This window comes from Dasypus novemcinctus, chromosome 6 (genome assembly GCF_030445035.2).
Source record: "Dasypus novemcinctus isolate mDasNov1 chromosome 6, mDasNov1.1.hap2, whole genome shotgun sequence".
Lineage (NCBI taxonomy): Eukaryota > Metazoa > Chordata > Mammalia > Cingulata > Dasypodidae > Dasypus > Dasypus novemcinctus.
Window position 1 is genome coordinate 49777361 of NC_080678.1, and position 26435 is coordinate 49803795.

The 26435-nt window shown below is 40.9% G+C and overlaps 1 protein-coding gene across 3 annotated transcripts in view; it reads right to left on the bottom strand.

The window, feature by feature from the left end:
- MYOF (myoferlin) overlaps window positions 1-26435 on the bottom strand; it is a 157232-nt gene that overhangs the window by 63153 nt on the left and 67644 nt on the right. For 2 of the 3 annotated variants that reach the window (XM_058298783.2, XM_058298782.2), the window contains exons 8-21: window positions 25025-25087; window positions 24892-24942; window positions 23703-23733; window positions 22691-22806; window positions 21881-22007; window positions 20236-20339; window positions 18414-18482; window positions 18271-18314; window positions 15885-15967; window positions 13775-13813; window positions 11415-11539; window positions 10185-10301; window positions 2859-3036; window positions 1083-1207 (exon numbers count right to left, since the gene is read on the bottom strand). In XM_058298783.2, the coding sequence (XP_058154766.1) occupies window positions 1083-1207; window positions 2859-3036; window positions 10185-10301; window positions 11415-11539; window positions 13775-13813; window positions 15885-15967; window positions 18271-18314; window positions 18414-18482; window positions 20236-20339; window positions 21881-22007; window positions 22691-22806; window positions 23703-23733; window positions 24892-24942; window positions 25025-25087 (1272 nt within the window). The remainder of the gene's footprint in view (window positions 1-1082; window positions 1208-2858; window positions 3037-10184; window positions 10302-11414; window positions 11540-13774; window positions 13814-15884; window positions 15968-18270; window positions 18315-18413; window positions 18483-20235; window positions 20340-21880; window positions 22008-22690; window positions 22807-23702; window positions 23734-24891; window positions 24943-25024; window positions 25088-26435) is intronic. The other variant, XM_058298784.2, reaches the window with a different exon arrangement.

Here is a 26435-nt window from a genome sequence, read left to right on the forward strand (position 1 = left end):
GAAAGAACAATTTTAGATTTTGCCATAGTCTTAGAGCAGGTATACCCCAGGACTCCCCATCCCCCCATATCTTGGTCCAGTCCTGACAGAGGCTAATTGTTAGGATAACTTAATACTAATATAATTTGGAAATCAAAACACTAATAGCAGGGGAGTGGATGTAACTCAGTGGTTGAGTGCCTGCTTCCCATGTACAAGGTCCTGGGTTTTGAACCCTAAAAAAAAAACCCCAAAACACAAACAAAAAAGCCCCACCACTAACAGCAAATAGATGTTATCAGTACCTGATAGAAACAACCTAGTATCTTTGACTTAATTAGAAATATCCCAAACGTGGCCCCCTTATCCTCACCAATGTCAACTGGATGGATAATCCCAGATATCACATCTACACAGTTCCACCAGAGGGAACCCCTCCCCCCCGCCCCAAACTCCAAATGAAAGTTCTTGTCTAAAGCAAGAATGGAAAAAGTTGGGCACTGTTTCCTCTAAGCCCACTCTTCCTACTGTGGGGATTTTTACTGCACTACAATCAAAGCCCTATGAGTGCCATCATACTTTTGGAATGAACGATTCCTCACAGCACGTTTCACATACAAATTGTGGTAGAAACTGCAAGTTGTCTCTGATATCCATTCTCTCCTCTTCCACAGTAACAGAACTCTTATCTGGGCACATGCCTGCCCACCTATAAGACTGCATTTCCCTGCTCCCTTGTAGTTAAATGTGGCTGTATGACCAGATTCTGGCCAAAGTGAGTAGAAATGAAGTGTATGACTTTGAGGTCTTTCCTTTCTTTTTCCCTCTTTCCCCTTCCCTGTGGATGAAGGTGGTGAGCCACTTTCTACCATGCAGACAATGGTTAACTCCTTAGTGATGGCAGAAGAATAAGGGGAAAAGAGCCTGGGACCCCACTAGATGGAGCCTCCATGGCAGCCGTGGATCACCAAATGCCACTAAAGAAATAGCTTTTACTGTGTTTAATGCTGGTTTTTGAGGTTTTGTGCTACAGTGCCTAGCCTGCAGAGCCTACATAGTTGGATCTGTCTGGTGAAAAAGAAATGTAGAAAAAATAAACTTACCAACCGTTCTGCCATGACTAGGAGAGTGTTCACCGCATCCAGGCGATGACTAATATCCTCCCAGTATGAAGTCAGGGTGACTACTGGCTTCGTGTGGGCCCACGGCAGATAATAATAGAAGTTCCCTGGTATAGAACATTGGGGGTCAGTGAGCACTGGACACTTAAACAACATGTTTATTAAAGAGATGTGCATACTGGGCTACTGATTAATCCAAATGCCTGGGAAATGTTTTGGAGTGGGTTGGTTCTTTAATTTTATTCAATTAAGAAGTTGAGGAATAGATATTCAGATTCTTTTGGAAATCTCTCTAAAATACCCTAATAATCTGAGCACAAAAATCTCAAGCTCTTTTAGAGCATCAGGATTCCACATCTGAACATTGTGAAGATGAACACACAGCAGCAGAAAACACAGAGAACATAAGAGTTTAAATTGAGGGAAGTGGATGTAGCTCAACAGATAGTGTCCGCCTACCATATAGGAGGTCCAAGGGTTCGACACCCAGGGCCTCCTGGCTCATGTGGTGAGCCGGCCCACGTACAGTGCTGCTGTGTGCAAGGAGGGCAGGCCCATGCAGGGATGCCTCCGTGAAAGGGTGCCCCCTGTGCAAGGAGTGGCCCCTGCACAAGGCGAGGTGCCTTGCGCCACACCGCAGCCCACCCAAGAGTGGAGCCACACACACGGAAAGCTGATGCAGCACGATGACACAACAAAGAGAGACACAGATTCCCAGTGCCACCTGAAGAGAATACAAGCAGACACAGAAGAACATACAGCGAATGGACATAGAGAGCAGATGGGGGGGGGGGGGAGGGTTAGAAATAAATAAATAAATCTTTAAAAAAGACTTTAAATTGAATTTATTAGTCCCTGAAAACTGTTACTCTAAATAAATATATTTGTTGAAAATGGGGTAGGACAAAAGAGTTTTCTGTTCTTTAAAAGACTTAACTGTTGACATTGGTCTTGATACTGTTTAAGTGATTAAGATATTTTTTAGGGCATATTCTGTTGTAAAATTACTTATACAAAAAAGTAAAGTTCAAATGGCAATTTTATGTTTTATATATATGTTACCGCAATAAAGAAAGAAGTATGTAAAAATTGTAGCAATACTTTTGGGACATTTTCATCAGAATTCCTCTTCCTCTATATTCTCAAAACATTTGTTGGCACACTTATCAGTGTATTCTCATACCATGCCATTTATGATTCATTTTATACACTATAACATGAACTCCTTACAAGCAGGGACTGTTTCTCACCCATCTTTGCTCAAATACAGTTAATCTTCACAGCAACTCTGAAGAAGATGGAAAAATCAAGGGATAAATTTACAAGATGCTGGTGAGTCATATAGCAATGACTAGAGCTTGATTTTCCAGTGCTAAACCAGAATCCCATCTACTTGAACAATTCAACCTAAGACAGATCTAGGGCCAGAAGGGTGCAGAAGGGAAAGGCCAGGAGCTGTTTGGGGGAGCTCAGTATCCAGCAAAGTCACCATTATGTGACCTCACAAGGCAAAGTCAATGTTAAAGCTATGCATGGAGGGGCATTGGGGTTCACCTCCTGGTAATGGCCAGAGATCTCTTGAGTTTGGCCAGTCTTGAAAGTTTCTGATGTATAATCACATACTCTTCCTCTTTCAACCGTTTCTTTCCACTAACCATATGCTGGGGATAAGGGCTGCCAAAGGGAGAATAAGGTATGTGCGTCTTGCCTCATAAGGTGTAAATGTGCACAGGAGAAAGCAGTTGGTGTCAGTCTTACCATCGAATATGGCACGGCTGTACTGGGTTGTTGATGCCAAAGGCTTACAGGTGGTGTCAAATTTGTTGCCATAGTTCCCAATGCTGACTTCAAACTGAATGGCCTCACCAACATCCTGCAACATGGTGGCCGAATGGAACACGGCAGACAGGCTGTACTTGCGCCTTCGCTGATATTTCTATAACGTATGAAGAAACATAAGGCTTAGCTGAAACTCTCTTGGCCCTTATTTCAACATGGGATTTCTAACAGATGTAATTCTAAGCGTAGTGGTAAATGCTGAATTAAATATAAGTGAAGAACGTTCTTGAATACAGCAGATGCCCTTGTATTCATGTGGGTGGGCAAGGATAGAAGTACCAGGATGTTCGTTGCAACACTGTTTGAAATAGAGAAAAATGTATCTACCTATGGATAAAATTATGTCACATCCATATAATGGAATGAAAGTTCATATAAAGACTTAGGTAGATCCTTATGTACAAACATGGAAAAAAGGTACATTTTTGAGTAAATGTATTTTAAATTAAATATATACAAAAATGTATTTTAAATTAAATATATACTTTAATATTGGCATATGAAAAGAGGCTGGAAAAATACAAACCAAATTGTTACCAGCAATTTTATTGGAGAAGGCAGAGAGGTTATAGTCAACTTTATTTTCTAATTTATGCAGTTCCTAATTGTGTAAATTACTTCAGTACTAATTTTCTAATCAGGAACAACAATAACGATTTAAATGTCCTGTACAGAAAGAATTTTAAGAAGAGAGAGAGAGAAAATGTCCTATATAGAAATAAGTACAATTAGGTGAGATATTTTTCTGAAATAGAAATCAAACATTGTTCCTTTCTCCCTTTTTGTTTTTTTAATTATGGGTCTGCTAGGAGTGTGTGTCGGGGAGGTGAGCGCAGAGCCAACAGAGGCCACGCTGAGTGTCCATCTGCCTAGCAGAAATGACCCCATGAGCCCTTCACTTCTTCTCTCATAACGGCACATAAAGCCTCTGGAATCCACATCTGCCCAAAGTCCTTTCGCAGCTGTTGTCTCTCCTTTAGGGAACACATTCTTGCTCCTCTTTGACCACTTGCCTTCCTCAGTCACCCAGTTTTGTTTTCGTGTTCGTACTTTCCTATGTCCTTGGCATTCCTCTGCCTGCCTTTTAATACTGTCCACCTCCAGGGTCTGCTGAGGATCACAGTCTCTGCAGATGGGGGTCAGAATATCAGGCTGACCGCAGGGCAGCCACATGGGTGAAGGGTACCACTGGTGAACTTGTGAGACCTACAAGTGATAACATTCAGACTGCTCTAGAAATTTCTCCACCATAGTAAGTTTCTTTCAAAAGCCCCTGGAGAAGGAATGCCTGGCGCTGTAGTACTTCAGTTCATGATTTCGAGGTCACAGAGGTATCAAACTCTGGCATGAGATGACTTTTTTGTTACTGTATTTGTGGTTTGTTTGGTATTTTTTTCCAGTAGTGATACCTTTCACCTCTAGGATGCTAATAAAAATTACTACATCTCTGTGGGTTATTTATGAACTGATTTTCCTTTCCCTCATTATCCTTACCATGCCTTTATTCTTGAAACTGAATCACAATCCCTGGCAGGTCTTCTGACATGCACAATGCAAGAGTATGGGCTTCTGTTCACAGAAGTGCCCAGACAACCGTTCCAAGAACTCCTGAGAGTGCCTGCGGCTGGACATCCCACTGTTATTAAATCTCCACTCTAGGTAGGGTGCTCTTCAACATGGCATTAATACAAAAGGGATCTCAGACAGTTTCAACAGAAACCGCTCTGAGTCCCAATCCTTTTGGAAAGTCTTTCTAAAACATCTGTTCTCAGCCTTAGCTGCACAAAAATTAGCTGGGGAGCTTTAAAATACACCTGAGCCCCACCACACAGGGGCACCAGGCCTTAAAAGCCTGATGATTGCAAGGTGCAGTGGAGGATGAAAAGCATTGTTCTAAAGTACTTTAGGGAAGTGGATGTGGCTTGACTGACAGAGCATCCGCCTACCATATGGGAGGTCCAGGGTTCAAACCCCTGGCCTCCTGACCTGTGTGGAGCTGGCCCATGCACAGTGCTGATGTGTGCAAGGAGTGCTGTGCCATGCAGGGGTGTCTCCCATGTTGGGGGGCCCCCCCATGAGCAAGGAGTGCGCCCCGCATTGGAGCCCAGGAATGGCACCACACGCATGGAGAGCTGATGCAGCAAGATGACGCAACCAAAAAGAGACAGATTCCCAGTGCCGCTGAGAATACAAGTGGACACAGAAGAACACACAGCAATGGGGTGGGGGATGGGGAGGGAGGAGGGGAGAGAAATAAATAAAATAGATCTTCAAAAAAAGTAAAGTACTTTAGTCCTCTGTCCCTTTTGGTAGAGAGGGTCTCAGGGGACTTCTGTCACTTAACTAAGCTCCCTGAACTATTGATGATTCAGGAGTGCTGTGAAAATTCTGGGTTTGAGTATGAACTGTTGTGTGATGATGACAAAGTAGGAAGTGATCTGTATTAGTCATGACTTACATACACAGCACAACTTCCCTGTAAACCACCTACAAGGAGGTCAGAGAAAGGCACAGGCTAAAAATATGGAACATAATTTGGGGCCTAAGTGGAGCCAGAAGAGAATTGTCAGCATTTAAGTGAGAGCCATCTGTCAAGGCGGGGGGGGGGGGGGGGGGGGGGGGGGGGGGATGCATGGGGAGACTGGGGAGCTGCAGGGATGCTGCCTCTGCCAGGCAGGCTCTGCTCTCCACACCTCCACCCGGGCCACGGGCAGCCCCTGGACTGTGCCAGCCAGAATTTCCACTGTCATTCATGGAAGCCCTGATAGGACCCCTGCCCTGGAAGGGGGGAGCTCTAAGGACAACAGTCCAGGTTTCTGGCCATCATCACAACTGCCAATAGAGTGACTTCATACTTTGAGCAAGCCTCCACAGATGGAGCTGCTGCTTGGACTATGTGTCAGCTCAAAACTCCTGAAGAGCGGCCCTCCCGTCTGCTCACCTGCCTGGGCCAGGCTGCCTTGGACTAGCACAGACGAGAATTCTGCCCTTCTCCTAACCCCTTCCCACTTCCCTCCTGCCTTCCGAGCAGGGGCGGAGAAGAGAAGTAACAATAAACAGCTTTTAAAGAAGTCCCGAGCTCAGCTTTTGTTCTGGGCCCTCCCTTAGTAGCCTTGGGGCAAAACTGCCTACAATATAGGAAAGTCAAAGAATGTAAATTATGGACTATCAAACACAAACAGATGTTTTGATTTTGTAAAGCCTTGGGGCTCTTTCTAATCAATGACTGGGCACTCTGCAGACTGAGATAGTAGAGAGTTTCAGAAATAAACTGGGAGAAAGTGGTGGTTTCTATCAAACAGGACACTGATAAGGGGCCCTGCTAGCAGCTCTTGAAAGTGGTTATGGACACGCAAAAGGTCAGTAACAAGAAAACTGCCCAGCTTGCCATCTTTGATCTGTTCACTAAAAGTGGCTGACAACCGGAGATGTAAGAATCTGAATGTGTCAGACTGATAGGATCTCTAGGAGGTTCTAATTCCCTTAAGAGAGAGAATGCGAACTCAAAGTTCTGTGAAGAAGTTAGGTCACACGCATTGACTGGAAGGCAGGAGCAGGGAAAAAGTTATCCAGGAACAGATTCCAGATTGTGGAGACAAAGAACAGGGTCCTTCAGAATAATGCTGTGTTTGCAATACTTGATCTTCTTCTACTGTGAAAGATTATCAGGCTAAACTCTACATCTTTCCGAAGGTCAAGAAGATCTCTTGACCAGGTCCGTGTGCGGCAGCAGATCAGCTGCTACACTGGGGAGACAGGAAGTGGGATGCAGGTATGCTCTTGGCTCTTTGGCACCCAAGTTGCCCTTTTGTTGTAGCCTCTCCAGCTCAACCAGAAATTTTTGTTACTTGAGGATGAGCCAGAACGTGGGACACTTGTAAGTTGGACAAGGGTCATGATCACATTCCATGTTGACCACTTTCACTAAATTCTCCTGGCAGGTGGTACAGGTGGCACAGATCCGCTCACGTCATTCTCTTACCAGGGCTCCTGGTTGCCTGCATGTACCCTTAGAATCTCAGCTTCTCTCCTAATTTTTAATGCAGTCAGATTTTTTGTTTTCATGTTCCATTTTTGTTTTTATTAAATTTATGGCATATACTAGTTTGCTGCCAGTATTAAATTATTTGGAGCAAAGAACATTTTTATTCCATTTAACAAAACGCTTTCCCTTTATACTATTGACATATCCTGTGGGTAGTATATATATACTCTTGGCTCTTTGTTCTTATTTTTTTGCTTTGAGTTTTACCATATCTATTATGTAAGCTTCTTTGCCTGCATATGTTTAGTTACTTAGAGAAAAGAAAAGTAATTTGGTTTTGCTTTCCCAGTAATGAGGGGTTTTTCTTTAATACTTTGTTGGGTCTCTTCCTCTCACCCCCATTATGGCTATTTAAAATACAGAGAAGGAGCATAGACTTAAATTGTGTTCTGGTGATGGAACAGAGTGAAGAGGCTCCATGATGACTGAGAGTCCGAGACGTCCTTTCACCATAACCCCAAGAGCCAACCAACATCTTCAAGGAGCCAACCTCAGTCTGTAACACTCAAGTCCGGAACCCCCCACCACTGTGTTTCCACGGGGGCCTTTGGCTGTTGTAGCTGTTCTCTTGCATGCTCCTCGCAGGAAAGAGCACATCAGCTGCCCCATTTCCCATCCACCTTCCCCCGTTTTCCCTTTTCTTAATTTGCCATCAAGATCTCTTATGAGTCCTGGACCTCAGAGTTGATAGTGTTGTGGAATGGACAGAAAGACTCCAATGACCAGCTTACTGACCATGGAATCTGTCACTACTAGCTCTGCGGTTTTTAAACAAGTACAAAAAGCAAACAAAAAAAGCCAAACAAACAAAAAGGGTTTACACTGCATGATCTCACAGCATAAAATCCTGGAATCTGTTTACCGAGATTCCTCTTGATTTGTAGCCTATTTTGTAGGAGTGAGGTGTGCCAAGTCACGAAAGTCCAGTGTCCCAGGTCTTTAATTGTCCTTAACCCTCTAAGCTATTATATTATAGAAGACTCATCATTTGCAAGAAATATGTTCCTGAGATCATTCAAAATCCCCAAACTGAAGACCATCACAGTATTCACTCACTTCCCCCATGAGTTATAATAAAATACAACTGAAAACATTAGAGAGATTCCTCAGACCCTGACTGAGAGCTGCTGCACCAGCACAGAGCCAGCGAGTCCCTACGCGGCCCTCTCACCGATGTGCAGGCCTGGGCGTGGGCTAGGCCTGCTCACCAACTTCACACGCCTGCCTCAGCAAACCTGACCCAAACTCTCATTTCAGCACAATCATTCCTTACTACATATCAGGAAACTTTGGGATAACTCAAGAGTAGTCAAAACCATTAATGCTACAGTCAAGAATGGCCTAAAACACGGTGGGAATTATGGTATTATCAGCATAAAGGAGGGTGAAGAGTAGGGTGATGGAGGGGGACTTGGCCATTTCTTGAAGAGTTATTTCCCTTGCGTTACTATAATAACTTGACCTTTATAGCTAATTGTGTAAGAGGTTGACTCAGCAAAAAAAAAAAAAAAAAAAAAACTGTCCTAAATTTGAAATTTGATACATTAATGCATAAAAATTTGAAAAACTGTCATTTAAACCTGTAGGCAATTTCTGATTCTAGAAGTAGAGATAGGAATTCACATTCAAAGCAGATTGTTTCTTTATTTTAGGAAAACTCTTTGGATGGTTCCTTAACTGACAATATAAAGCAAATACACTGTGGTTCCTTCAGATTAACCTAAATCCAACTGTTCTATTTGGTAACATAAACTGTTAAGTATATATTTTAGCCAGGGCTAAGTTACAAATTTTGCTAATCTTTCGGGAGAAGTGTTTCTTTTCCCTTTACAAAGTTAGAGTGATGCCCTGAAGTTTGCTCTTGTGATGATGTCAGTATTCTCTTCTGAGGTTGAGGGATGGAGATAGAAGAAGAAGGTGTAGGCATGACCCTCCCCACTAAAGGAGGAGTCGAAGGAGCTCCTGGACAGTAGTCCAGGAAGAACTGAACTACTGATGCTCCACACATGGCAAGACTGAAGAATCCAGAATATACTGCATTTGGACTCTAACATCCTAATATAATGGTCTTCTTGGGAGCAGAGAGCAAGACCACACTGTTCTCTGGAAAAGGGTAGAGTTTCCCTAAAGGGAGTAGACATTCTCCCTTTCGATCAACCTGAAAGGGGATTGGACATTATAACAGGGGGCAGCAGACTACTAGAAGGAAGGAGGAAGTCCTTGCTGTGCTGGGACATGTGGCAGCGGAACCTGGATCTGAGGTGAAGATGTTCCAGGTGCTACAGAGGTTGGGGTGGGTGGAGAGTTGAGGTCTGCCACTAGGAGGCAGTCTGGAGTAGCCAGGAAGGCCACTTGTGAGAGACCAGACTGCTACCTGAGCCACTTCAAGCCTCCCATTTCCCTGTGTTTTCCTACTATTGTTCCAGAACTGGAAATTAGTGCTTTTTAAGAGTTGCAGTTTGGTCTCTGCTATTGTGTGGGGAAAGAAAAGAAAGGCCTGTCTCCTGCTTGGAATGGAGGTGGGTAAGGGGAGAGCAGCATCAGCCTGGGGTGTGTGTTGGGGGGTGATTTAGAACCAGCAAGTGGCCCTGAGCAAAGGGGACATCCATGATTGGAAACCGAAGGGCTGCTGCTCTCACAAACAATTCAGATTTGTAGGGTATGTAAGTGCTTCTGTGGGATCTCATGGGGTGGAATGGAAGTGCCCTGGACTTCCTGTCTTCAGGGAGGAATAGGGGTTCAGAACTGCTAGAATATGGACCTTAATGTCAGCACGTCCTCACACACTGGCAAGCCCAAGCTATAGTGGCCACCTTTGACAATGGAAATGACTGTGGTGGTACCTGTAGCACTTAGGATGGCTCTTGTGGCTACTTCCCCATGACCCCTTAAGCCGCAGTTAGCAGGCAGGCCCTTAGGTGTGGGGTGTCACTGCTCTTGTCAGTTTTCAGTAGGGTCTTAGCATCTCAATGGATGGAGCAAGTCCCATCACTCTGTGAGGCCTTGACTATTGTAGTTAGATCTAGAGGGTGTTGATGGGCATTTGTTACAAATCAGGTCTCTCCAACTCTGCCACAACTGGCCCATCGGTGCTGACATACCCTCAGGCCTGCTTACTCAGGTAGGCCAGTACCTGCCATCCACCAATCCTCCAAAACACCCCTTTCCATACCATGCATTATTCACACGCCAGCATTTACCTCAACAACCAGCAGGTCATCACTTGAAATGGGCTCAAGCTTTTTATCTGGTGGTGTTTTCTCAAGAAAAGTGGTTAGTTCGACCAAGATCCTGCCTCTGTAGGCAACTCCTTCCCCCTGAAAAGCAACAACACAGGATTATTCCTCTAGGTGTGAACAACAGCAAAAAAGGGCTCTGTCTTTCTAGTCAGGCGAATCCAGCTATGAGTTTCTTTCTCCCATGGCTCTAACCCCCAACATGAATCAGTCAGCAGCTCTCCCAGCCAGATTCAGGGCCTTGGTATCTGAAAGAACCAAGGACTGCAGGAAGGATCCCCAGAAGAGCCATGGGCTGCCAAGGCTGAACGGGCTCTCAGCCAAGACCTAGACTCAGAAGGGGTCCCCAGAGGCTGGCACTGGTGGGGACTCTGGTCTCTCTTGCTTGACTTCAGTTCTGCATTTACCTCTGTTAACTTGGCTCCTGTCCCCTCTTCTCAGAATAGGAATGATGTCAGGTTGGCAGCCAGGGAAACAATCAGATTAGCCAGGAAGTAAAGGAGGAAGACAGTCCAGCTGTGGCTGGGCATGAGGAGCAGCAGGGGATACTCCTCTAGCAGACCAGGTGGCTGCCACCATTCCTCTCTCCCAGCAGTGTTGGCAGTAGAGGCTTCTGGACAGGAAAGGAGGGCTCCCAGCCAGCTTCACAGCCAGCCCTCCACTCTTGCCCTCTCAGGGGTTTTCTCCCTACCTTAACCCTTTTCTTTGACCTTGGAAGCTAAGTAAAAGACATTACTTGGACCTTGAGTGTGAGTGTGGGGAGCACCCCCCATGTCAGGGCCTCAGTGTCCTCACATATAAAATGAAGGGGTAGGGTCAGATTAGGGGTAGTTTCATCAGGAGTCTCCAATTGTTTGGTAAAGCCCTGGAACATGGGATAGAAAGAATTCCAACATGTCAGCTTATTAGGAAACAGTGCCAGTATTGGTTACCAATTGCTGCCATCGACTGTAGGAGTAGAAGTATGGCCATGCTGTGTGAATCTGCCAACACCAGATGAGATGCTCTCCAGGATCCTTTCCCATCCTTGCAGTCTAAGACCTGGGGGCTTCTACCTTTCAACACTTGATCAGTCATATGGTGGGCCTATGTGGGGGTGGGGAGGTATCCTAAATATGAACCTTATTATACCCATTATTAGAAGGACTCACATTAACCAGTGCTCATTAATAATAACCTTAATTGAGAACTAACCTTTCCAGTATTTAAATCATCATAGGGGTCTGGGAATCCAGTATATTCTCTAGGGCTTCCATAAAGGTTCAGATAACAAGGTCCAAATGTTGGAACAAAGCCCACCTCTGTTTCTCCTGTATTTGCTAAGAGATAAGCATTATCATTAGATTTTTGTCTTCCAACAATTACTATACTGAAATAAATATTAGTTATTAGTTAGCTGGATGGGACCATTTTCCTCCATTTTGTGAGTTAGTTGTATTAGTGCAAATTGTAAGCACTTGTGAGACTTGCCATATTACCTTTTTCTTATTACCATAAAACATCACATGAAAAAATAAGCATTTTTTGGGGTAGTTCATGTAAACTTGTGTTTTCTTATAAAATGATAATGCTATTTAAATGAAAGAATAAGAAGATATTCAAGCAGATCTCTTTTTCACAAATTTATAATTGGCATTGTATTAAATGTATCATGGGAAATGGGGTAAAAGCTTGTATTGTTTGGGGAAGTCATTTAAATGATATATAAAATTAACTTTATTTGTTCCAAAATATGTCATTTAATCTCAAGCGGTTAGTATAAATCTGACGGATGCTGTTAAAAATTCAGTATATGGGTAGTTACTTGTTAAATACATAAATTTTAAATGTCCTGAATGAACCAATCCCTTCCTCTCATCTAGCCCTACCTCTTCTCCCATCTGGTTCCCACAGATGACTGCTTTGTTTAGCAAGAATATTTACCTCTCATTAAAGATCTCCAGAGAAGGAGACACATACCATTGAAAACGATCCATTGCAATGTCACCCTGATATTAAGGACTTAATTCTTCTTGTCCAACCCAAATCTCTTTTCTGGTTTTAAGCACTTCATCTTATGTTGGGTTGTTTACTAATGTAAAGAACCTTCCTCTCTGTGCTCATGTCTCAACATGGTCTCTTGTGGAAGCGTATTTTCTTACAGGCTAAGTTTCTTCTTGCTTCCAAATCGGCCTAACCCATTTCATGCACAGTTGTCACATCAAACTTCCTAATGTCCTTCCTCAAAAGCCTGTACACAATAAAATAAATTTTAGTCTTGCCATCGACAGTCTCCCCTGACAAAGCTACTACCTACTTTTCAAATGATATTTTCCATGCTTCCAATACCTCTTGAAGCTTCCTGGCATTTTGGATATCTATAAACTCCTTTTTGGGGCAGGAGTCAAACATTTTATTTTTATTCCCTAAACACCAAGTACTGTTTCTGTCATGACATATATAAATATCCACTGATTGGTTGAATAAATGGATGAAGGAATGCAGTGCTGTCAAATCTGTTCTCTATGAATCTAAAGGTTCATGAATATTCATATAAAGTCTGTTAAGAGCATGAGATTGACTTTTTTTAGGAGGTACTGGGTAGTGAACCTGGGACCCTGTATATGGGAGGCGAGGCAGGCGCTCAATCATTGAGCTGTATCCACTCCCCAAGGATTATGGTTTGTTGTTGTTATTGTTTAGGAGGTACCTGGGATTGAACCCAAGAATTCACTCATGGGAGGCAAGTGCTCAGTCACTGAGCTACATCCACTCCCCAAGACACTGATTTTTAAAACAAATAAGAATTGGACATTGAGTCAATTACATAAAGGCAGAAGACATCATCTTATATTTGCTAAAAGCTTCAGAGTTGACAAAACTTTCTCAAATGCAATCTCTTTTTCCTCTCATCACAACGCTGGTGGTTCAGGTGACGGAGATTAACATGCTTATTTGATATATAACAGGCTCTCTAAACCTCAGAGTCCTCATCTGTTAGGGGGACAATAACACTTGCCCAACAACCTACATCTTAGGAGAGTTCTGATGGACAAGAGTGAGAAAACACTGAGCAAATTTGCAAAAAATGGTAAGTACTGTGCAAATAAAAAGACGTTACAATACCCCATATTTAGGAGAGGAAGACATTCAGGGTGAAAAGTGGGAAACAGTATCTTCCAACCTAGAGATCCATGTTGAAAATGGGGGGAAGTTATTTTATCCATTTCAGTGCAAGTGACTACCTACTTCTCTACCCCACATCTCTACCTACTGGACATAAATAATTGAAACAAAAAATGCTATATCTCACAAACTATTGTTAACAATGAAGCCAAATAGGATTGTGTGCATCTAGATGAAAAACAAGTGACATGTAGCAAAGCCTTATTAGCATATTTGTTTTAAGCTTAGCCATGCGGGCAATCATACAGCATTCATACTAAAAATTATTACTCTGACAAACTATTTTTAAAACAACAAAATGCCAGAAAACATTCTAAGAGCAATCAATTGCTATATTTTTAGTTAGTAGTAGGAAGATCTAGTAGGCAGCAAAATTACAAAGCATAAACCTGTATATGATGCAGCCCCAGCTCCTGAAGATGAGAAATCTATATAGTAAAAATACTTTTGGTTAAACAAGACAACAAAGGCATTGTAAAACAGACATTGAAAACGTTAACTATCACTAGGTAAGTGATTTAGCAACACTGGAGAGATCCCAGATCAGATCAAATCAAATGACAATTTTGTGATTTATGCAAGTCCCACCTGTCAAATGCAAAATAGCTCAAACACTTTATGCCAACTGGCAGAAATATCACACATGAATTAACCAGCCCCAAGGCTGAGAGAAGAGTGAGCTTCACACAGCCAAAGAAGGCCCAGTGAAGTTACCAGCATTTCATGTTTTTAATAAAATGTTTAACTGTCTTATGTCTGACTTAGTTGGAATCACGTCACAAAATCTAAGTTAATTTAGGCTGAGGCTACCTAAGCATGTAGCTCATTTTACTGCACATTTATCTGATTCAAAGCATGGTTTGTTTCTTGTTTGGGAGGCCTGGGGAATGACCGCTGCTGGTTGTTAATTTGAGACTCTGTAATTTACGGCCTGAAGGACCTGTAAGGAGAAAAGTTCTCCCAGGCAGGAGCTGAAATTGTAGCAGTTTTTATTTTTAGTTGTTCTGGATGTTACCACCAGATCACTAAGAAAACTGTTCATACCAATATTTCTTGAATAATTATCTTTAGATATTATTTAAAGACTTCTTGCTAGGGTAAATGGATTGAACTCATTTTACCCTCCCCTTCTCCAGATAATTAGAGCATGATTTTTAATTCCATTATTGGTTACTATTATGATTCAATCTACAGACTGTATATCTGGAATCCTCCCTTGATAAGAGGAGGCCACCAGCACGTCTACTCTTACCCTCTATTCCCCTTCTTCCTTCCACTTCTCATCTCTATCTTCTATACTTTTACTTTTACACTGTAATGGGTGATGACATTCACATTCTGTGCAGAACTTTAGCTAAAGGTTTTAATAAAAAACAAAACAATAAATAGTGCATTATACCAAACATATAAATATTATTCTCTGCAGAGAAAAGGAAAGGGTGCAGGCAGCAATGAAGACCCATGCCACCCAGCAGAGAATGTTCAGATGGAATCTCTTTCTTACCTTCTACCATTGCATAAAATAATGCCACACATGACTTTATATTGGACTAAGTCTTCTTTGCCCAGCTCTTTGTTTTTCCTGGAATTTCTAATTGCCTTACTTTTGTTCTTGAGAGAAGAAATCTGTATCACCCAGGTTCTTATTCATGCTGCCTCTTTCTTAGATTAACAATGTTTTTAAAAAGACTATAAAATCCTCTCTTCTAAAAAAAAGGAGGATGAGAGGAACCATAGCTTCCCAAGATAAAAATTTTGTCCCAACTTCTCTCAGTTTTACTCAATATATTTAACCTATTGGCAATTACAATAATTCTTGTACTCTAGTTTTGGTAACAAAAAATGAGCAGGTGATATTATAAATGTTAGCAATAAATTGTTTAAAAAGCCTTTACACCTCATTCATCATTTCAACTCCTCTCCCTTATTTCCTATTACAATTTCTGGTATCAGCACAGAACCGTAATGCCAGATATAGGGGAGTGGTTCTTAGTATGGTAACAGGAAAGGAAAAGTTGTGTTGCTTATCACTGTTCTTTAGCATAAAAGCAAAATGTACATTCTTTTAGGAGTGTAATCTCCACTCTCTTACTGGAGATTACATGGGTCATTTGTACCTGACCTTATTGCTCCTGCCAAAGGAGTTAGTTGAGAAGGAAATACTATTTTATATTTGGGTAGACTTGTATCAATGCCACTCAAGAAAATAAGGTGGTAGTACTCTATATGACTCAGAAAATTATAGAATAGCTACTGGGAAAGAGTTTTGGATGGGAGGAAGAAAATGACAATCTTCAGACTTTGGCTGTTAATTGCCTCCATTGTTAATTACTAATTAATTGTTTTGATTGCCATAGGCAAAACATTACTGAAATGGTTCACTAAGCTCATCACGTTTGGCATTTCAGAAACCAAGCCCATTGCCAGGTGGCTACCCAGTTCATTTCTTCTCCAGAAGTTCTGCACTCTGCCTTGTTTCAGCTCTGCTGAAGGACTCACCTTCCACTTCCCCACCTGCGGCAGCAATTTTAGAGAGGTACAGATATGTTGTTCCAACTACATCATTTTTGGTAAGACGATCCCTGTGTAAAAGAACAGGTTAAGGCCTCCATCTGTGAAGATATGTCTTTATTCCAGCAACCCATAAAAGATAGAAGTAGAAAAGACCCCAGATCTCAGAAATCATCCTATTCTCATCTCCTGCCAAGCTTTTGATTCAATAAGCCTGGAGTGGGAGCCCAGAGTCTGCACTTTTAACAAGCATATCCCAGTTGATTCTGCTGCAGATGGTCCTCAACCTTACTTTGAGAAACACAGATCTAGTTGGGCAATGCATTTCACAGTTGAGGACACTGAGACAGAGAGGTCAAGGAATTTGTGTATGGTCACACTCAACATCATTGTCATAAATGAATACATCAATTATGATGTACATTACATGATAAGCATAATGCAACCACATTACGTAAAATAAGCGCATATATCTAAATTTACCATGTTCTTACTAATTTTTATGGTGGCTTAACAATTATAATGGGCTATATATGGGTATGTATGTGTGTTCACCATATGGAGAAAAATTCCCCTCCAGTTCAATTTAAATATTTATTGGGCATCTATTAATACTACGGGATAGCTCAGAACCTAAATCTTATCCATGTGGTAGGACAAGTTTGCCTCCCATGAGTATGTATAACTCTGCGCATCCTTCTATGAGTATCTGAGAGGGCCTGTGAGTCTAACTTACAAAATTCTTTCCTGCTGGGCACATAGCAGGCATAAAATTAAGGCTGTTATTATTAACATCCTCTCCTCTTCATTCCTTCTCTTCTCTGATCCATCTAGTGGCACACCTACTCTGAAATCTAAGGCTCATGGGAGAGGGAAGAACGCTCAGTATTTGGGAAAAAGATCACACCACAGTATATTAAGTTATAGAAAATAACTAACCAAACAATTTGCATGAGAAAAAAGTTTATTTATGGGTATTAAGCCACATGCATGGGGCTTGATTCTTCTCTATCCATCCAGAAGGGTCTAGAATACATTTAAAGAGTCCTAAGCTTACCCTCAGTTATTCAAATATCCTATAGGCTATGTAATACAAGATCTGGGTCTAATGGTTCCCCCAACTAAACAAGATCTCTCTGTGCATCCAAATCCACACTATTGCTTTTGAAAGGGTAGAATGGATCAGAAAAAAATCCAAATTAGTAGTGACCACAGATAATTCTGGGTTGGCTCAATCAGCAGTCCACCCACTGTAGAGCCCATATGCCAGGGTGGTCAACTGAACTACGGAGAGTCCAAATGCATGCTTTTGGGGGTTCCTGCAGCCCTGGAGTGCCTTAAGAATACAGTTCGAGGGTCCCAAGTGCCTTAAAGCAAGTTTATAATCACTGGAAGGAGGAGATTTGTCCTCAGGGTCCTTTTCTACGGCCCTCAAATAAGTATATGATGCGATTGGTCATTGAACAAAATGAGAATCACTCCCCTCCTCAAAGTACTCTGCTGTCATAGTACCATGACTGTGCTAGTATTTGGCCAAAGGAGAGACTATAGTAACAGCCAGACAGGGTGGGAGCCCAGCTGGCTTTCTAACCATCTCAGTGACTATGAGGAAGTCGCCTGACCTCTCTGAGTCTCTGTGTCTTCATCTGTAAAATGAAATAATAACAATCTCCTCAGGGTTATTCAGAAGACAAAACGGGATAATGTACGTAAGGCACTGCACGAAGCACTTAGTGTTCAAAAATCAATTGCCAATATCATAATAAGTGATTATGATAATGATGGTGTTGGTGATATTTGCCACATTTCCATTCTCAGCTAAGGGCTGTCAGCTCAATGCTCCATCCACCTAGAACAGACCTCTTTGGTCTCATTATGGCTAGTCAGTGCTAGGAGTTTGGCTGGGCAAAAAGCCCATTTAAACCTTTCAATGAACTTCCTTTGCTTTTGATCAGGTAAGGAGCTTTGTCCAATTGTCTTCCTAATAATAACGAAGAATTGCTCTCAGAATGTTTTGGTAATATTCCCCAAGAAATGGGTTACTCCATTTCTGAAGATGAACATGCCTAATTGCATTTAAATGCTTGATTTCCTATTTTGTGAAATTTCCAGATTAGTTTTCCCTTTTTTTGTTTATGAACAGTTGAACCAGGTGTCCAAAACTTTTCTTCAACACCACTATTATTTTAATTTTTTTTCTTTTAGTAAACATCCAGTTCCAGTGGCAGTTTATCCTGCCTTCTGGAATAAATGCAAACATACCAAAAAGTAAAAGAACATCTAGAATAACATTTTGCTTGTAAAGAGTCTGTCCTCAATATCCAAGTGTTTAATTCTTTAATTTTGAATTAGACACAAATCTATTTTAACTCACCAATCATATACTGTTAGTTTTATTTTTTCACACATTGAAGGAAACTGTTAAAAAGAAACAAAAAAAATATATTTCTTGATTTATTCAGTAACTATTAAAGTATTCTTGTTTTAATTTTTTCCTGAATGAAAAGAAAGCCAAACCTTGATCTGAAGATTAACAACTTGATTCCACTCAGGATTTGCATTTTTCTCAATTATATTTGTGCAAACCTGCAAAATCACCAAAGCAAAACAGGAGATATTCAAGATTTTCATTTCTGAAACTTTACAATATACGCATACTGGAATAAGATTCTAGAAGTTAGTTTACTAGTTATATACTTAGTAACCTAGTTAAACTTGATAACCAAAAGGTAAAATATGACATGAGTTTAATATTGATCTTTGCTTCGTCTATGAACCCAAAGCTTATTTTATACATTTTTCCCTAAGTTTTCAATTGTCAGATTTGACTTTGGATTAATATGATAATACAAGAAATCATGTTTATTGAGTATTTATTGTACAGTGTCTACTAAGCATCTCATTATTAACATGTTCAAACAAATCTCTTGATTCTGCCCACTAGCCTCACCCTCCCCATCCCAAACCCACTCCTATTCTAGCCTTCCTAGAATTGTCACCCAGTTGCTCAAGCTTAGAACTGGCATCAGCCATAACGTCTCTCTCCCTCACACCTTATCTGATTCATCACTAAATTCTGACACCTTTATTTTTAAGCAGATCCCCAAATGCTTCTCCCCTGGACACCTGCAGTTGGTTCCTCTGGATCCTTTCTTTCTCTCTATGAACTTCCAAAGCACACCTAGAATAAGTTCACATAAAGCTCTACCTGCTTTCTCACCTTCTGATCTCATCTCTTAGTTTTCCTCTTTATTCATTCCACTTCAGCCACATGGGCAATTTTTTTTTTCTTCTTTTTTTTCTGCGAAAGTGTTTCCTCCTACAGGCCTTTACACCTGCTTCTCTCTCTGCCTGGAAATCCCTGCCCTCAGATCTTGGCATCGCCAGGCCTCTGCCCAAATGTCAGTTCCTTAAAAGTGTCCCACTTGATAAGGCAGCTAAATTCTCCTCCCCCCCCCCCCCAATCACTACTATCTCCTGCTTTATTTTTTTTTCACAGGACTAAGGACTATCTGAAATAATTCGATTACTTGTTGCTTATTTATTTCTGGCTCTTTTATTGGAAAGTAAGCTCCATGAGAACAAATTGAACTTCTTGCTCATTGCTATATTCCCAGCTCACAGGACACAGTCTGGTACACAGTAGGTTCGCAATAATTACTTCTTGAATTAAGTAACCCTCTCAAAATCCCTTTAGATTATTATTAACTCCACTTAGAGTTCAGAAAAATTGAGACCCAGAGGCTAAGGAATTTGCCTGCCAACAGAGTGGAATGAAGCCTGAATTGAAATCAGACTGCTTCTCACCCCAGAACTGAGGTTCCCTCGACACCCCAGTGACTCTCTTAGGAAACAATACCCAGGTATGTATGTGTTTTACTAAGCCTTGCTTCCATACATATAAATGGCTCAAACACATAGAAGACGTTAGCTCTTCATGCTATAACGGCCTATGGCGGGTTGTTATTCTATCGTGGAATCACATTATCCAATCTAGTCTGGCACATTTACCAGGGATTATGGTAGCTAGCTGGGGAGCTTGTTTAAGAGTAAGATTATGCTTGGACCTAAGAAATAATTCAAATAATTCAGCGGTATGTTTCACTATTCTAGTTTTTCCAGAGATGGGTTTTCTAACCTGAGCCCTGCATTATTTCCACTCCAAAATGAACCCGGTGGAAGTATGGTAAGTTCAAGTGCAGATAATCTTTCTTCTGCAGATTGCCTCACTTATCAGGGGGCTATTCTAACAATGAATAAGCAGGAATTCACTTCAAGAAAAGCATAGTATTTTAAATATTTTCTCTTAGAGGCATCTGCATTTAGACCACGTACAAACCTTTTTTCCAGCAAAGGAAACTTCTACGAAAGGATCCACTAGATTTTTCTTATCTGCACCGCCTCCAAATAGTTCCTTTACTGTCTGTGAGAATGCATCATCCACTGGAAAGTAACATGTTGTACATTAGAAATTAAATTTGATTTTCCTTTGAAGAATAGAAATCATTCAGCAAAATTAAAAATTTTCCCCAATATATGAAAACAGTTGCAACAAGAAGCACTGTATTTCAGGAATCCTTTTTGTCTTAATCGAAAGAGGGAAAAATGCTTTCTTCTCACAGTATTTTAAAATCCAAAGGAGTATCTTGAAAAATAAATTTCTAAGTTATGTCCAGAATCAATCACTTACTGGGTAAAAAGTAGAATAAAGAAAGCACTCCCAACCTGGGTAAGAAGCAGTTCTCGAACTCAGAGAAAAGGTTTGCTTTAGGTCAAAATGATACAGGTCTAATCTGACTTTTTCAGAGAAATTGAGGAAAACTTAGCATAATCACAAAGACCATATTCAATAATCTACAAACAGGAGATTGCTCTGTTTGAAGAAACTCAAAAGTGAATAGAGATTAATTAAAGGCTAATATAGAAACTATAATATGAGGTTTAATTTACTCACTTTATTTAAGATAATTCTAAGAAAGATAGTGCAGGGAAGCATTGCAGGGTCTTAAAAAGGAGAGAAGGATTCAAAGGAAAAGTTGAAAATCCTGAAGAGACCCAAGCCCTGGAGAGAACTTGGAGAAGGAACCAATGTCTCAGAGCCTAGCAGGAAGCTGACAAGCCAGGCAAGGCATTTAGGATCCTGGGTCATCAGCAAAGGACCAGAAGCAAATGGACTGGTCAAAATAAATGGAATCATTGCAAGTAATTCTCTTAAGTCTCTTGAAAAACATATCTCATTATTGGCACTTTCATCTCCCTTTGCTTGACAATTTTTACTGGTCCAATTGCAAAGACATTTATTTGTTTATAAAATTTTACATTTTGGGGGATGAAAGGGTTTGGAAGTGACAGCTACTGAACTCTCTCTAGCATTTTCTAGAATAAGGAGAAGAAATGGAATCTTGAAAGAAGAATCGATGGAACAGAATGGGCTCAACAAGGAACATGGATCAGTGACCAAGTAGCTGCCTCATGAGGCGGCTTGGGTAGTTTTCAATGGGACCAGGATGAATGAAAACAAGCCCATAAAGGCCTCTAAGAAGAGTGTATGGGAAGCGGACTTGGCCCAGTGGTTAGGGCGTCTGTCTACCACATGGGAGGTCCGCGGTTCAAACCCTGGGCCTCCTTGACCCATGTGGAGCTGGCCCATGTGCAGTGCTGATGCGTGTAAGGAGTGCCCTGCCACACAGGGGTGTCCCCCGCATAGGGAAGCCCCACGCACAAGGAGTACGCCCATAAGGAGAGCCGTCCAGCGCGAAGGAAAGTGCAGCCTGCCCAGGAATGGCGCCGCCCACACTTCCCGTGGACAAAGAAACAAGACGCAGCAAATAGACACAGAGAACAGACAACCGGGGGAGGCGGGGGGAATTAAATAAATAAATAAATCTTAAAAAAAAAAAAAAAAAGGAAGAGTGTATGCTCTTAACACGTCCAATCATTCAGATAATTGATAATCCCAGGGCAGGGACTGAATCAATACATACTCTGGGGGATATCCTCCGCTCGGTAGATTTTCAGTAAGAAGGTCACCCATCGGAGGGCAATGCCAGCAGGGAGTAACAAATTACTCTCCACGTCATCACTGTCATTATCGCGATCTTGTTTCTCAGGCTATTGGGGACACATGATTACAAATTATAGACAAAGAAAAGCAGCACTTGTAACAAGCCAAATGGATACTTTTAAAATGAAAAACTGTTTCCAATAGGATTTCCTGTGTTTCAGCTTACATGTCCAAATGCCAATTTTCCTCCAACCTTAAAACTGCTCTACAAAACCAATGCTCATACGTTTCTTCAATTCACCACAAAAAAATAATGTGGGCCTTTGTAATTTGTGAGCACCAAATTGTAAAGCATATGTGTATGTGAGAATGTGTAGGAGTGTGTGTATGTGCATGATTGTATGTGTGTCTATTCCTGATGATCTTCGAGTTTCTCTCTGGCTATTTACTCTTCCCCACATTTGCTGCCCAATTTCCTAGAAAAACAATTTTCCCTTTAAGTAGCAACGTCAGTCTTTCCAATGACAAACAAATTTTGAAAAACACATCTTTTCTGAATTAAAAAAAAACAAAACCTAAACGTTCACAGACACCAGGACAGGTCTAAGTGTGTTAGAATAATGATTCTGTGGTGAAGAAAGGAACAGCTTCTGAAGTCCTGGAGGAACTGGAAAGTTAAGGTTATCGATTGGAAGCTATGCTACATCTGACAACTACTAGTGCCCACTTCATAACTCTTTGTCCTCATTTTAGTAAAAAATTGTAAAAGGTAGAGAATTGAAGGACTCACAGGAGGCTCATCTCCAGTTCCCAGGACAAACATGCTAACTTTCATGTAACCTTTAGAACCTGAGCTTGTATCTTCAGGATCATTGAGAAGAAGCCATTTTCTCATGACTGCATGACCTAAAATCAAGAGGGAAAAAGATGATAGGGATTTAGCCATAAAAAAGAGTGAAGTTCTGAGACATGCTACAACATGGACGAACACTGATGACATTGTGTTGAATGAAATAGCATATGAGGAACATATGTTGTATGATTTCACCTATATGAAAGACCTGGAGCAGGCAAATTCATAGAGAAAGACAGGAGATGACAGGGTGCCAGGGGCTGTTGGGGGTGGGGGTTGTGGAATGGGGAGCTGTTGCCTGGAGAGCGTAGAGTTTCTATTTGAGATGATGAAAAGGTTTGGGTCATAGATGTTGGTGACAGTGGCACAATGCTTTGAACATAATAAATGCCACTAAGTTGTATATTTGAAAGTAGTTAAAATGGGAAATTTTGAGTAGTATATATGTCACTATAATAAAAAGTTTAGAAAGAAAAATGAACAAATGAAAGAAAGGGACACTCTCAAGGGAGCTGACAGGTCTGGGATTCCATCTACTATAAGACAAACAAGCATTTCCTTGGAAATCTTATCATGACACAACAAATGCCCCAGATGAGTCTCCATATTAATGTCATCTGCTCTGTCTTCCATGCCCCCCTCCACCTTCCTGACCTGGTGTTACTCAAACAAGACTCTGTAAGCTCTAGGAACTGGTTTTGTATTTCAACCCTGATAAGATCAAAATAAGTTCACAAAATATGATGAATGTTAAGACCATCACTATTAGTTAAAAAATTAAACACTCATACTAAGCTACTCTTGTCCATTCCAGCTCAGCACTTCCCTCTCCCCCTTTTACCCAAGATTTACAGTAAAATCAAGAAAAAAATATTTTTGATCCCTAGCATCTTCTGAGGAGGAGGAAGGAATGAACTTGCTTTGAAGTGACAGGGAGAACATTACTTACCAGGCTCATCATAAACAAATCCAATGTCAATCTGGGTGGAAAAAACAATTTAAAGTCACTTAATTAGATTTTAAAATCAGTCTAGTCACTTCAAAGAAAATACCATTAAAATATTTAAATACAATGCCCTTGACTAGACTAAATTTCCTGAGACCCAATATTTGCATCTTACCCCCTCTGTAACCTTAATGCTTTGCACAAAGAAGATCCTCAATCACTGTTGGATGGATGGGATAATTTTAGAGCTGGAAAGGACCATGGAAGTAGGATAAACAACTCATCCAGTTTGCCTGGGACTTTCCCAGTTTTAGCACCGAAAGCCCTTCACTCTATGTTCCTCAGTTCCAGGCAAGCTGTTGATCACTGTAGGGGAGCTCACCTGGTCCAATTTCCTATTTGATACTCCTCCTACAACGAATGTTGATGCAAACGCTAATATTAGCGTAACCACTGACTGGGCACTGCCACGTGCCAGGTACTGTGCTAGGTACTTCACATATCTAACAGTCTTCACAAGGACCCCGTCTTATAGATGAAGAAACTAAGGATGAGAGGTTAGGTTCCCCCAGGACACGGGGCTAGAGGGTGCCAGAGCAGGAATGAACATAGGTCTGCCTGACCCAGGTCCTTCTCCAGGACTTTTAGTGACTGGGAGTTCCTTCCTTGGAGAGGCAGCCCATTCTTTGTAGAGTTTCTGGGAAGGAACCAATCAAATATTTTCTTTTAATTGCTAGAAAAGCACCCTGATTCTCTTCCTGATTTGGCTTTCCTTTCACACTCAAGATTTACAATAATTGGCTTTGTAGATGGACCTCTGGGGTCACTGCTTAAGTGAGGCTGGGTGGTGGCATAGTCAAGCACCCCTTTCCTTTGGTAACAGTGGATTGACTTTCATCCTCAGCGGTAACACTGGAAGGATCTTGATGTGGCAACTTTGGGCATCTGGCTTTGGGGCACTGCTGAGTTATATGTGGACTCTGACAAGACGCAGGGTCAGCTGGTTGCTGACCCTGGGTTGTCACATCCTGCTAGCATTTCAGCCCTCAGCAAGGACCATGTTTTCAATCCTTTACACATAACCCTAAGATGTCACCAAGACAGGAACCCTGAGACCTCGCCAGAATCAGATTCCCCATTATAAAAGTGCCCAGCTTCAATGTTAATAATGAAACAGACTGTTGATACTCACCTTAAATTCTCCCATCAGACAATCTGCCCGCAAAGAATGGGAATTATAAACCTGAAGAAAGAAAAGAGGTGAAAAGCTTAGAGGCCTTTTTTGCAGTTAGTGAGCAGCACCTTCCTACTCATTGCCTCCTTACCCGGATGCTGATGATTTCATCCATCAATTCTGAAGGGGTCATGTGGACATTGTAGAAAAATAGCTGTCAAAACAAAAGAGAAAAATGTTTGAACATTAGCAGGAGTGGATTCAGGTTTATTAGGGCCCAATACTATAATTTTGGGGGCCCTCTGAAAAAGTACAAAATGCAAATTCAGAACTAGGTTTAATTTCCGTGCACTTCATATTAAACCCACCTCTGCATTTTGAAAAAAGGAAAAAAAGAGTCAAGTATAAAAATATACCATTTATTTAACTAAAAGAAATTATTCAGTTGGGACCAGATATATACTAGCTAAATAAAGTGAAGTTCTAGTGTTATTTCATGTTGCAATTCATACTAAAATGGGTGCTTAGGGCCTGCATGACCTCGAAAGTTGAATTTAATTCTCTAACATTCTTAGCTCCATGTTTGTGTTTAGTAACTAATTTTACTCTTTTTAACAAAAAAATCTTCAAAGTCAATTCTGCCCATTAGATTATGCAAGTTCCTCACAGAATCAATATTGACCATATTTTAACTCATTGTAACAGTTGAGTTGAAGAAGTTTAATGCTTGAGAGCTTAAGATAGATATAGAGGTTGTACCACATCAGCCAGTGACCATTAATCCTAAGAGAAAAAGATTGAACATTTATTTAAAATGATATTTCTCTAATGTTTTATTTAGAAATATTTCAAATCTATAGGAAAGTTAAAGAATGATAAAATAACATCTGTATACCTTTTACCTATGTTCACTAATTGTCAACATTTAGGGACATTTGCTTTATCGCTCTTTTTTTACTGGACTATTGGAAAGAAAGTTCTAGCTATCATGACAATTCACCTCTACATACATCCTCTTCTATCTCCTAAAGGAAAGGACATTTTCTTAATCACAATACTATTATCACACCCAAGAAATTTAACAGTTAATATATAGTCAATTTTTCAATTTCTCCAAAAAAGTCTTGCTTTTTTTAAAAATCCAGGATCCAAGCAAAGATCACATGTTGTATTTGTTTGTTGTGTCTCTTTAGATTCCTGAATCTAGAACAGTACGCCTGCCTTTTTAAAAAATTTTATTTAATCTTTTCTATCCAGACTAGTTGATTTATAGAATATTCCCAAAATCTGGATTTCTGTGAATGTTTTCTCACTATTCGATTCAAATTGAACCTTTGAGAAGAAAAGACACAGCTGATGTTAGTTACTTCCATTGTATCACATCAAGAAACACACATCAGTTTGGCCCATTATTGCTACTACTAAGTTTAATCACTTGGTTAAGGAGATGTACACAAACTAGGACTTTTTTAGTAAAACTCTTCTATTGATTTATTTATTAGTCTATTCCAGGATACAGTTATTTGATTCTTTCCTCTTACAAAGAGATCTAATCTCAAAAA